This window comes from Silene latifolia, unplaced genomic scaffold, assembly GCF_048544455.1.
Source record: "Silene latifolia isolate original U9 population unplaced genomic scaffold, ASM4854445v1 scaffold_20.1, whole genome shotgun sequence".
Classification (NCBI taxonomy): Eukaryota; Viridiplantae; Streptophyta; class Magnoliopsida; order Caryophyllales; family Caryophyllaceae; genus Silene; species Silene latifolia.
Window position 1 is genome coordinate 11,966,100 of NW_027413163.1, and position 12,485 is coordinate 11,978,584.

Consider the following 12,485-nt stretch of genomic DNA (forward strand, 5'->3'; position numbering starts at 1 on the left):
ACAGTAGTCGAGTTGTAGAATGTATAGTTCACATTTGTCATTCACTTATTTATTTATTGTTTGTCATGTAATTCATTAAATACTTTATTTATATAAATGTTTCTAATTGTAATTCTGATTTCACTGTCTCGAGAAACCGAGATGGTGACATCTCCCGATTACCTTGGCCAGGTAAAAAGGGATGTTACAATCATCTTCTTATGGAATTTCGGTTTAGTATCTCAGTATAGATTTTCACTCAGAATATACTAAAGTACCGTAGTACCAATCTACCTTTTTTTTTTTAGAAAAGATCATTATCATTCATAAAAAGTCATATGACATCTACAACATATGTCAAGCTCAATCAGATACAAATCGATTACAACCATGGGAAATAAATTCTTGTTCAAAGAATGAAACACTGCAACAGAGTCTCTATCATCGATTCGCCGCAAAAGGCATTCATCCATAAGAGGGTCTCCGAAACTTCCTTGACAAGTATCCATTTCTTCTGACGTGATTGATTGTAGCCATGAATCGGACAAAATATGTAAAACCATATAACGATCTATAACATCGCTGATCTTCTGCTGACTTATTAGAAAACTGCAAACGAACCAGAAAACGAAAGCTCTCAAACTGAGAGGACACCACCGATAGACGGGGACAGAGCCTTCAGTAAGAGAGACGAAACAAAAACGAAAGCGGAAATTAAACAAAAATATAAAGGAAACAAAGCGAAACAAAGGAAAAAAACGGAAGCTACCGCCTCCCTACCAACCCACAACACCGCCAGATCCAAGCACCACCCTGCCACACCACCTCAACAAACTCGTCCACATACACCACGCAGACCGAGAGGAACGGACAGACCCGTACGATCCAGAACCGGGTGTGGGTAAGAAAGGGGATGAGGGTTAATCGAAAGAGAGGAGACGGGTCGCCGGAGAAAGGTCCTGAGAGACCCCATCCCCGGCGACATGGTAGGGGGTTGATGGGTAGCGGTGGGAGGAAGGAGAACGGCTGCAACAAAGGGGGAGTATTTAGGGTTTTTTTTTTAGAGAAAAGGGGGAGAGAAAACTAGAGAGAGAAATTGAAACGGTTTTCTAAAAACGCCTTTGGTTGTGCAAAAATTAGAAAATTAGTACCAACCTACCTTTGGGAATGTACACAACCCAAATTAACGATAACTTACCTCAAAACGTCAGTCTCAATTCATAGTTAATGTAACAAAAAATAAAGAACAAAAACACAATATGACAACAATTGTTGGAAGTATATCAAACATTAGAATTTTACGACTAAAATATGTAGCAGTGCAATACATTATTATTATTACAAGTTATTTTAGTACCCAATAACTACCCATGAAAACTACTAGTTTTGTGGATTCCAGGGATCTTTCATGGGATCAAGTGATCAACCACTAGCGGCTAGTTATTACCCAAAGATCACATGCACCTGAATGCACTAGTCAAGGCAGCCACAATGGAAATACACCGCATGGGAGAATGTCGACGACGCAACACACCCACCAGTCTTTTTGCTGATACGAGGGGAGCAAAATCTGCATTTGTTTCGGGGACAATTATATGGAGAGCTGGAGAAAACACCGTAGACGAAGAAATGCCTCGCGTCAGTGACATACTCATAGCAGCTTGTTTAGGATACCTACTATGGAGAGCTGGAGCAAACACCATAGACGAAGAAATGCCTCGAGTCCGTGACATACTCATAGCAGCTTGTTTAGGATACCTACTCCCGGTACGAAGCTTAGGAAAAAAAAAAAAAAAAAAGATTACCTTGAATTAAAATCAATTCATATACAAGTACATAACTCAGCATTCATATCCAACATATTATGATTTCTGAGCAACCAATCATCCACTGCCTCTTGTATCGGTTGTATGCCCAGAACCCCTTAATCTGCCATTACACAGGCACATGCTAATTAACATACAACAATACTATCACACTGCCTCAATGGCTCCCGCAAATTTCGGGGTAAGGGAGGATTGGATGTATACAGCCTTACCCTTGTGTTACCATACCAAACTATACCAAGAACTGCATCAAGACCGCTCCTTCACAAAAGAAAAAAGCGGAGCCACTTTAGAAAGCCATTTCACAAGAGAATCGCATCGAAGGACCACTACTTCACATGATAATTACCATACCAAACTATTTTAACACTAGTAATATAACTAGGCGAACTCGCCCCTATAGCGGTTGTATCAGATCGAGGCAAATAACTCGGCAAAAGAAAACTAACTAGGGAAAAAATACACATTAGCACATGACAGTGAGATGAGACACGGATACAAAACTGAAGGACAGGGTCAATGATTCGTACCTTAGGACGACAATGTTGTTCAAGCGACTTGTCATATACCCTTCCTGATACCCTCTCGTGATCTGCAAAGTACACCCTGCTGCAAAACAAAAGGCAGGCTGTAAAAACTTAGAATTGGCTTCATCCTGCCAGCTACTATAACGACTAGTCGACTATTAACGAGCAAAGAGTACAGCTAAAAACCTGAACATAGCGTTAGCAATTTTTGAAACTAGTGCATCAGAAATGCCTGCCCTGACAATGAGCCATGCAACCTCACAGTCTATCTCATATTGGCTCTGCACATCAATGATATTCAAGAATTAAAACTCATACATCTAATCTTTATGAAAGATCAGGATCACAAATTGCAACAATTATAATCCAAGATCATGAGAAAAGCGTCTCTTACTAAAGACATGTTCGTAAGACTTACTAAATTGATAACTTGTACTGCAAAACCATATCGACATATTACCTTTCGTTGCTCCAATCTAATATATGCAGAAAGATGACCACCTATCTTTTCAAATATAGCTAGTAGTAAAACCGTCTCTTCTCTCTCGAGTGGATCATTATGTTCATGCGAGTTCCCGTGCCCAGCACCTCCATCTTTGTGAGTGATTGATGTTGGAACCAGAGTGTCCACCATAAAGTCTGATGCCAAGAGCTCTTTATGGGCTACCATCAGCAACGCACACAACTCAACCATCTTTCCTTGTTTCAAATATAGTAAAAAATCAGAGTAGACATCTGTCGTCTTCAGTACAAGCAATCTTATAGTCTCCAATATATGCCTCTGTCAAAAGCAATAGAAATAAGAGCAAGACACCATCGGATATTAAATGGATCAAACTCTATGCAACACCAACAAGAATATGATCCTACTAAGTTGTAATCTGAAGCACCATACAAATTCGTCACGACAGAGAAGCACTACAAGATCACTGGCAGACTTATTCTTCATCCAGCGTCGGATATAAAAATCATCCCTGTGAAAAGAGCAAACAATCACACGACAAAAGAATAATAGAAGAGCAAAAACTATAAGATGTTTAGAGTAACAACGCAATACCGAAAACTTTCAAGTGCAACATTGAGTGGCAATGCTGCCTTAATTTTCAATTCATCACAATCTCTTCTGTCGTCAGCCAGAAAGCCATTTTCAAGAAACAGGGCAGTTAATTTAGGGTTTGCAAGCTTTGCAGCATTGTGTAAAAAAGACCAACCAACATCTGTCAGGTCTCTAAAACTAAGGAAAGCATCAGTCTCGCCAGCGAGTACTGCAGCAGCACAATCAGCACTGTCATGCAAAAACATGAGGTGTCTGACAATTGTTGGCAGATCATAATCACAATCCAGGCTATCAAAGGATTCCACTCCATTCACAACTTTAACAAATTCATATCTGTCATCCAGAAACATGACATGATTTAGATGACGGTATAACAAAGTGCCCTCTCCACAAGTCTCTCCTCCATAGCTTCCACTTGTCTTTGGGAGAAAGTAAATACACTGTTCCAATTATAAAAAAAAAAAAGAAAAAAAAAGAAATAGGCATTAGTGTGTGACCTCACAAGCATTTCATCAAGATAAAGCAATAGAGAAACGGGTGTGCAACAAACCACCAAATGAGAGACATAGCACTATCGTGCCCTCAGCTTTTATGTACTTAGGTGATAGGATCCTGAAACTAAACGCAACTATTGTTTCTCACTATTAGTAACCCAAGAGAAGAAGGCAAAATCTAAAAACCTGAGTCCAGATAACATGAATCAGGCATGTCTCATACAAGGTGTGCATGACAGACTTGCAAAAAAACTTTAACTCGACTATAAATCGAACAGAAGTGAACAGACAATATGTGAACATTGCAACATATTTTATTGCTTACCTTAGTAATCATCGATTCTGAACTCACTTTCTTCATAAGACGTGTTTCCAGTAGAACTGTTTGAAAAAGAGAGCTTAGGAGATTTCTACGAACATTCATTTGTTTGGGCTATTCACTTAAATGTTTTGTTAATAACTGATAGGCGATAGCTATGGCTGTCAGAATAGTCTCACCTTTGTCCCCTAGCCGGTCAAGTGGTCTACACCTACTCGGTTGCAATTTCCTAATGAGATTAAGAAATAACCTTTATCAACAAGAATGTGAAACAAAAATAAGAAAAATATCGACCAATAACCTCTAGCAAAATTCAATTACTTTTACCTGTGTATATCAGCTGAGATCTTGACGTTCTGCTCCACATGTAGTTTCACACAACTTAATAATTGCTCAAATACTTAGAATGTACGTAAAAGCTAATAAATAGAGTGAATTGGGTGCTTACTCGAGTACTCGGCGTGCTTGAACAATTTTTTTCCGCAAGAACTGTCTCAAAAAATTCTGTTTGAAAAATAGACGTTTAGAGACTTCTATGGTCGATTGTTCTGTTTCCTTGGTGTTTGTACAAATGGCATATTCAGTTATTCACACATTTGTATTGACACTTTTACTGAAAGCTAAGGCTGTTAGAATTATCTCACCTTTATTCCTTCGCAAAAGCTGAGCTGCCAACCTAGGTTATTGCGGATTATAATATTCTCATCAGGTTGAGAAGCAATATTTATACAATGGCGGTATTTAATTAAAATAAAGGTAGCATCCGACAAAATATACTATAATCAGAACACAGAGGAAACAATCAACCAATACCCTAAATCCAATTATATTAATTCTTTACCTAGCCAAGTTAGCTGAGATCATATCTGTTCCCTTGCCATGTAGTTCCACTTCCATAAGTTCATTATAGGCATCCTGAAAAGAGAGGAAATTATTAGTAGGAAGAAAAATGGTCCTTCAAAGATGGTTCGATTTGAAAATTAGCTGAATTTGCTTCTACTGAATTACAATTTAATTTTACAAATAAATTTGTACTAGTTGTAATAGATTAGGCAGCAATGATACTAGAAGTAAAAAATTATACCTCAAGCTTTAAAAGAGTGTGATTCAGAGTACGATTCTGGTCGAGATAAGAGCGAGACATCTCTACAAGTCTAAAGACATGCAACATAGATCTCATAACTTCCTTTTTCTCCAAATCTGATTCTAGGTCATGTTGTAACACAATTAACTTGGCAATTGGGCTACTATATACATCGTCATCAATCACCAACTTGTCCCAAGCAACGATTAGCAACGTAGCCAACTTAACAAGATTCCATTCCTCAACACAGGAGACACCTAGAGCAGTAACCTGCTGTTTTTTCGACTTTGACGCTAGCAGTTTGATTGTATCCAAAGCCTCCTTCTGCGAATTAAGCACAACAGTATATTATATATTCCGTATCAATCAGCACATACACTCAAAAGTCACTGAAATCAGATTTATACCAACTCTTGTAGACGGAATAAGGAAAAGAGGTTGTATACAGATTCTCCAGCACCAAAGTCTTTGACAATTTTATGATCGCTGCAAATCAGAGAGCAAAACCACAAGGACAGGTCGTCAAAGGAAGCATAAAACCAAGGAAAGTTTAGTTAATCAAGTAGTCGTACGTACCATAAAGAATCTAGTGCTAAGTTAAGTGGAAGGAATTGAACATCCCCCGAAGTGGCATCAGCGCCATGTTCTATAAATAAGGCGGTTAACCCATAGCATAACATTTTAACAACGAGCTCTAATGGTTTAGGATTATCTCCAACTTCGTCTTCAAGTGGATCAGCTGGTAGTCCAAGATTAAGATCCACCTTCCGCAATAAAGTATCTCCATTAAGAAATGCAGTTGCACAGCCAACAGCACGACGAAAACATAGCAACTTCAACAGTCTGATCTCGAAATGGTCATATCCCCAGCTAAAGTCGTATTCTCTGGCTTTGAGTAAAGAGACAAATGCTTCCTTATTGTCAGTACGAATGTAGCTTTCCAGTTCTAAACCGATTCCGAAATCATCAAATTCGGTTTCTAGTAAGGAGATAAATTCATGCCCATTAACACTACTAGCACTACTACGCACCAATTCCCTATCCTGAAACAATTAAACACGAGTCGCTAACTTGGATTGCATCGGAAAATTATTCAGCCTGTAATATTCTTTCCGTCTCAGTCATTTGTTTGTTTAACATGTATGTACTGTACATTGTAAGGGGTATTGTATTTTAATCAAACGTAAACAAATGATTGGAAAGGAGAGCGTAGTAATTAAAACAGCAGTCCGTCTCATTGAAGACGGCCACTATCCGTCACAAGCTGAATACGGATAGTGGCCTTCTCACAAAATGCAAGTGGGAGGGTAAGTGGGGATATCCATTTCCCCCCAAAATGCAAGTGGGAGGGTAAGTGGGGACATTATCCGTTTCTGCTTGTGAGTTGTGACGGACGTCTTCAATGAGAATTTGTGTTAAAACAGATACAATTAAGTCGGGTTAATTTTGTCAGGTCTCCTAAGTGCTAACAAGCCCTTAAATTACTTAATTCGAAACAAATCTAGTACGTAAAAAACAAACTAGATTTATCTATTGAGATATTTTATAAGTTTTGATATGAAGAAAGAGTAAAAAAGCGAGAAAATAACTTTTACCTTGTTGGAAAATTCTTCAGCCATGGCTTTGGTGGTAAAATAGCAGACAAACGAGTTGAAGGGATGAATTCTAGGGTTGCCAACCCAACTTTTGTGTCCTCCACATCGACTTATGACTTTATGAGTTAGTTGTCTATTTTAATACGGAGTAGACTACTTTTCATTTGACTTGTTTTAAACCCGTGCGAAAAAATGCACGGGTCGTAATAATATGCGTTTTTATTGGATACATGAGCATATAAATGAGTGTAATTAAATTTCAGTGTCATAAAAATTTAAATAAGTTTAATAGGATATTCAATGTACCAAAATATTTTAAGATACTAATCAAAATTATCTGATACAAACAATGGTACAAAGTGTAAAAGTAATTTAGAAGTTACAAATACTCGGAAATAACAATAATGAAATTAAATGTAATATAATAATGTGTGTGTTTATAAATTCTAATAGAATTATTAATGAACTAGTTGAGATCCCGTGCTAAAGCACGACATTTGAGAGGATTCTATATATTGAGTTTGAGAGAATTAAAAATATTTATATAAATGAGCTGTACTTATAATAGAATGTTGTAATGTATGGATTAAAATAAGGGTTATTTCACGGGAATAATCCATCATTTGCCCCCTCTTCTCAAAATAATCCATCCTAATGTTTAACTGAGAATAATCTCATCTTTGACATCATTTAACTTTCACTAAACTTGTTGATTGGAAACCTGTAGAACCGGTTACCTTAACTTATAAATCTAAAATCACTCTATTTATCCCCACTCTAAACAATAACAAAACTAACTAACCTCTCTAATCAAATTAAAATCAAAAACCAGGTAAATGTTTTAATCAATTTCTACTCTGTAGCTTTTCATTCAAAATTTGAAGTTTTTATCAAGCCTCACTCAGGTCACCCACAACAAGTTCACAACTTACAAAACCACCGCACTCCCCTGACACCGCATACACCACTAGCCACCAATGAACGACACACGAGCAGATCTGGAACTATGGTGGCTGTAGAGGCGGCGACGGTGGTGTGAGAGGCCGGGGAAGGAAGGCGGTTGTTTGAGGTGGTCGTCAGAAGGCGGTGGTCGGAGATTTGTCTCAACGATGTCGATAATAAGCGAAGGTTCTGGGTCAGCGCATTTGTGTGAGGTTTTGAGTGATAGAAAATGGATGTAATTTTTGGGTTTGGGTGATTAAGAAAAAAAAGAGCTTCTTTTAATGGTGAAAGGAGATTTGGGGAAGGAGGAGGACAAAAAATAAGAAATAGAACTTTAGAAATGAAGAAAGAAAGAAATAATGGAGGATTAAGAATTAAGAACAACTAATAAAGAAGCAAAGGAAAAAGAAGATTTAAGAAAAAGAAGAAAATCTGGGGAAGTATGATAGATTTAGGAAGAAGAAACAAAAATAAAAGGAAAAAAAATTGACTGTTGAAAAACCTAGTATAATAAAAGTCAATTATGACCCGAGTTTAGTATAAGTTAAATGATGCCAAAGGTGAGATTATTCTCAGTTAAACATTAGTATGGATTAATATGAGAAGAGGGGCCATATGATGGATTATTCCCATGAAATAACCCTTAAAATAATGGTAGTTTATTAATATGGAATAACGTAATCTAATATAGACTCAGGAATTTGTTATTGAATTGATAGGAAAATTTATAGATGACTTAATTTTTCAGTTGTAGTTATAGGAGAATTATAGGGAGTGGGAGGGTGATAGGATTGAGTTAAATACGAAATAAAAGTAAAACGCATAGTGACCTTATAACAGAAATAGATGTAAAAAGTATACGACACATCTAGAATTGGCCTTTTATTTGGCCCAAAAAAATTACGATTAGGGTATTTTATGGAGAAATTATAGTACATAAATGAATCGAAATAAGTATGTTAATTAGGAATGTATTTTTGTATAATATTTTAGGGAGATGCTTAATCTTTGTATGATATCAATATGTTATCTTTTTGATTTAGTATTGTGCTTAATCTTGTGGTTTTTTTTATATTAAAAAATATCGGTATGTTATTTTATTTAATTTCGTATTTTACATTAATATGTTTTTTAATTTATTTTCAGGTTTTTTTTATGAAGATTGGAGTGTGCATGCGTTATTAAATAGGAAGTTAATTGAATGCAAGAATATTTTATTAAATATGGGATAAAGTTGTGGATCTTTCTTACCAAATATTTTATTTGTGGCAAAGATTGAGCCAACAATTATGGAGCCCAACGTGTAAACTTGAAGTTGTTTTTAATCTCTCATTGGCCCACTAAAGTATTAAATTGTACTCTAAAAAAAATAGGCCCACTTATAGGCATAAGCATTTAGGCGGGAAAATAATTGTGTTTTCTTATTCTTTTAGTTTTAGGGGGATTTAATGTAACAAACATTATGTGAAATAAATCATTAAAATAAGAATGTAATGATCACTTTATTCACCTGTATACACTTAACCACTCACTAATACTTGCAAAAAAATTAAAAATTGATAACAAATGAATAATAAAGAGTACGCCTTAAAATGACAATATATAACAATTCACCAAGACGCTTATTGAATTATATAAATTGTCATGCAAGCAATGGATTATCTATGGAAATTATATATTGTCGGATTTAATAGACTCGTCCTTGACCCATTTTTTGTTTAGATAAAAATTCACCAAGACGCTCATTGAATTATATAAATTATCATTCTGTATTATTGTCTAATTTGTTAATTTGTAATTTTTATTTCAATGCAAAGTTTTATAAATTGTGAGTTGCATATTCTTTTTAGAAAGGAAATAAGGAAATTAATTCTCCTTGAAAGGAGGAACCCATGATCATGTTGAGGAAGTCACATTTTTTTCCCCTAAAATTGGGGAACCAATAGAAAGCATTAGAAAAACCTAACTTTTATACTAGCTAGACTAGTTTAGGACCTGTGTAACTTTACACGGGTATATACAAATAAAATATAAAAATAAGTTTTAAAATTTTTTACACTTAAAATATCTATCTATCTATCTATCTATCTATCTATCTATCTATCTATCTATCTATCTATCTATCTATCTATCTATATTAATCCTCTAAATTACTGCTGACATGGCATCATAATAAACTAGTAAAGATGACATGGCAGCCTATGGTAAAATTAACATATGATACTCGCAAACATGAGATATAGGCAAATATTGTATATATCCGATATATATTTCGGTGTATATTTCATATATATTTTGAAAATATCTCTCATCCTTACAAAATGTATCTTTAAAATTAAAAATTAAAAAAACATGTAAATTCTTACACAATATATCTTTAAAAACCATATAATCTTTTGCGTATTATAAAAACATATAAAATAAATAATAAATCTATATATCTATCTATCCATATTATTAAATGAAGCTTTTTTCGAGCGATTATAGAGAGTTCAACTTTTCTGAAAGACTTTAATTAAAATAATACAATTTAATATGTGATTAGATACATAATATGCCATTATATTATTGTTATTACGTATAGTATGGTAGAAAAAGATAAAATATGGCTTTACTTAAAATAAAACCATATCCCCAACGTAAGAGAAATCCTATTTGCATAAAATAATAGCTATATCAAATTAACATACCCTATTTTTGTATGTATATATACCCTGCGAGGCATCACCAATATTGCATGCCTTTTAGTATGATTTTAATTTCGGATTTGATGGCCTCGCTCACCGCACTTAAAACAATTCATTCTCGACATAGAGCGTGATGAGGAAGACGAAGAAACAGACCTTTTTGGTTTATAATTTTCGAACTTTCCTTGATTTTGCTATCTAATTATTTTGGCAATTCTTTTAGATATCAAGGCAACCTCCTCCTCAAGATCACTTTCATTATCACTTGAGATGACATTCAAGGCTAGACCCTTAGCTTTGGGTTTCTCTTCGGCATCATTATCAAGTGTTATTTCGTGTGCCATAAGAGATCTCATTAAAGCTTCATAGGTAAGAGTGGCTAAATCTCTACATTCTTCAATAGCCGTGACCTTTTGTCGCCATTTCTTGGTAAGACTTCTTAAAATTTTACGGACAATCTCCTCAGTTTCAAATTGTCTACCAAGATTTGAAAGTTCGTTAGTTATATTTGAAAAGCGTGAAGACATACTTTTTATAGGTTCATCCTCGTGCATTTTAAAGGTTTCGTATTGTTGCATTAAGAGATCACTACGTTGTTTCTTTACTTACACGGTCCCCTCATAGGCTAGTGCTAGACTATCCCATATTTGTTTGGCTGTTTTACATCCTGCAATACGACTAGTTTCTGATTCGCTAATTCCGGATTACAGGAGTGATATAGCCCTAGCATTCTTCTCCGCCTTTTTTGTAATCATCGGATGAATAGTTTTTGGGCGCTTTTACACTAGACACACCATTAGCATTGGTGGTAGTGATAACTAGGGCACCATTTTCGATGATTACCCAACATTCGTAGTCTTTTCATTGTATGAAATTCATCATACGATTTTTCCACCAGCCATAGTTCGTGCCATCAAAGACAGGACATTTGACAGCTTTGGAATTCATGAGAAAAAAAAGGACAAAAAGATAAACTCAAAAAGGATCAAACTCTTTGCTGTAAGGCAATCAAGAGCACGAGGCTCTGATACCAATTGTTGAGTTTATCGATCCGGTACTTAAGAGGAGGAGGGGGTGAATTAAGTAGCCTTTTTAAAATTAAGGCGAAATTAAGGCAAAAGGTCGTTCACGAATTTGTGTTGTATTGTTTGTTTGAACAAATGCGTGAATAAAAAATGAAAACAAATAAAATCAAAGGCAAACGAAATCAAAGAAAGCAAGAGACACGCGATTTTTAACGTGGTTCGACCTACTCTCTAAAGGTCTACGTCCACCATCTCTTATTAATATTTTTTTATAACCAATCTCGATTACAAAGAAAACCCCCACGATCTACTCCGATCGTGCAACCCGAGTACAACCTCGTACCCCAAAACACTCTCTCACAAAAGAGAAAATTACAACACAAATTGTCTTCTTATATGGTTCAATAATCGGAACAATGGAGAACAAAATACCCTTATGAATATAAGAACTTGTGTACTCAAGAACGATCTTATAAAACACGGCTTAAACTAATTTTGCAAAAGACGAGTTTGAAAACGTGAAAATCAATTTGCAAAAGATAAACTTGAAAAACACAGTTGACCAAGAAAAAAAATATGTTTACGTACAGATCTCTCAAAAGCACTTGGTGATTTTTTACAGTGAGAATTCTAATGGTCAACCCTTGCCTTTTATATAGAAAGTTTGGTGTCTAAACCCTTCCACACGTTAAGCACTATCAGAAAGATTTTATTGACAAAATAATTTTCCAAATATTCGACCAAATCACATCCTTTCTATTAAGTAACAAACACCACTTAAGCCCGCAAGGATGGAGTCTAGTGGTTAAAACTTGGGTGAAATTTTCCAGGAGACCTAGGTTCAAGCCTTCCCAAGAGCAAAATCTTGTGGAGCATTCTTGGTCTAAGTCCATGCCTAATAGACTTCGAGTCTGTCACCCTCGGGTGGCTTACCTGGTATACGTGGTTTG

The 12,485-nt window shown here is 35.6% G+C and overlaps 1 protein-coding gene across 10 annotated transcripts; it reads right to left on the bottom strand.

Moving 5' to 3' along the window:
- Positions 1-1,247: 1,247 nt before the first annotated feature.
- LOC141638378 (uncharacterized) lies at positions 1,248-7,011 on the bottom strand. Of its 10 annotated transcripts, none has more exons than XM_074447786.1 (17): positions 6,882-7,009; positions 5,863-6,329; positions 5,694-5,772; positions 5,287-5,610; positions 5,044-5,117; positions 4,847-4,878; positions 4,651-4,706; positions 4,530-4,558; positions 4,382-4,431; positions 4,209-4,264; positions 3,390-3,829; positions 3,228-3,306; positions 2,793-3,113; positions 2,519-2,613; positions 2,336-2,414; positions 2,018-2,066; positions 1,248-1,908 (listed from the first exon to the last, which is right to left on the bottom strand). In XM_074447786.1, exons 1-16 carry the CDS (start codon positions 6,903-6,905, stop codon positions 2,055-2,057), a joined length of 2,217 nt encoding a protein of 738 aa, XP_074303887.1. In that variant the 5' UTR covers positions 6,906-7,009; the 3' UTR covers positions 1,248-1,908; positions 2,018-2,054. The 10 variants fall into 10 exon arrangements, with proteins under 10 accessions (XP_074303887.1, XP_074303883.1, XP_074303888.1 ...); XM_074447782.1 differs by having other exon boundaries at positions 4,382-4,452; positions 6,882-6,995; XM_074447784.1 differs by having other exon boundaries at positions 1,654-1,908; positions 2,336-2,411; positions 4,382-4,452; positions 6,882-6,995.
- Positions 7,012-12,485: the final 5,474 nt, after the last annotated feature.

What these genes read in the sequence shown, in the direction of transcription:
- LOC141638378 (XM_074447787.1), bottom strand. Translation starts at nt 6,905, where the DNA reads ATGGCTGAAGAATTTTCCAACAAG. An exon ending in TTAGCACTAGATTCTTTATG is followed by an intron (nt 5,773 to 5,862) that starts GTACGTACGACT and finishes TCTGATTTGCAG; the next exon opens with CGATCATAAAATTGTCAAAG. An exon ending in ATCTCAGCTGATATACACAG is followed by an intron (nt 4,453 to 4,529) that starts GTAAAAGTAATT and finishes TTGTTGATAAAG; the next exon opens with GTTATTTCTTAATCTCATTA.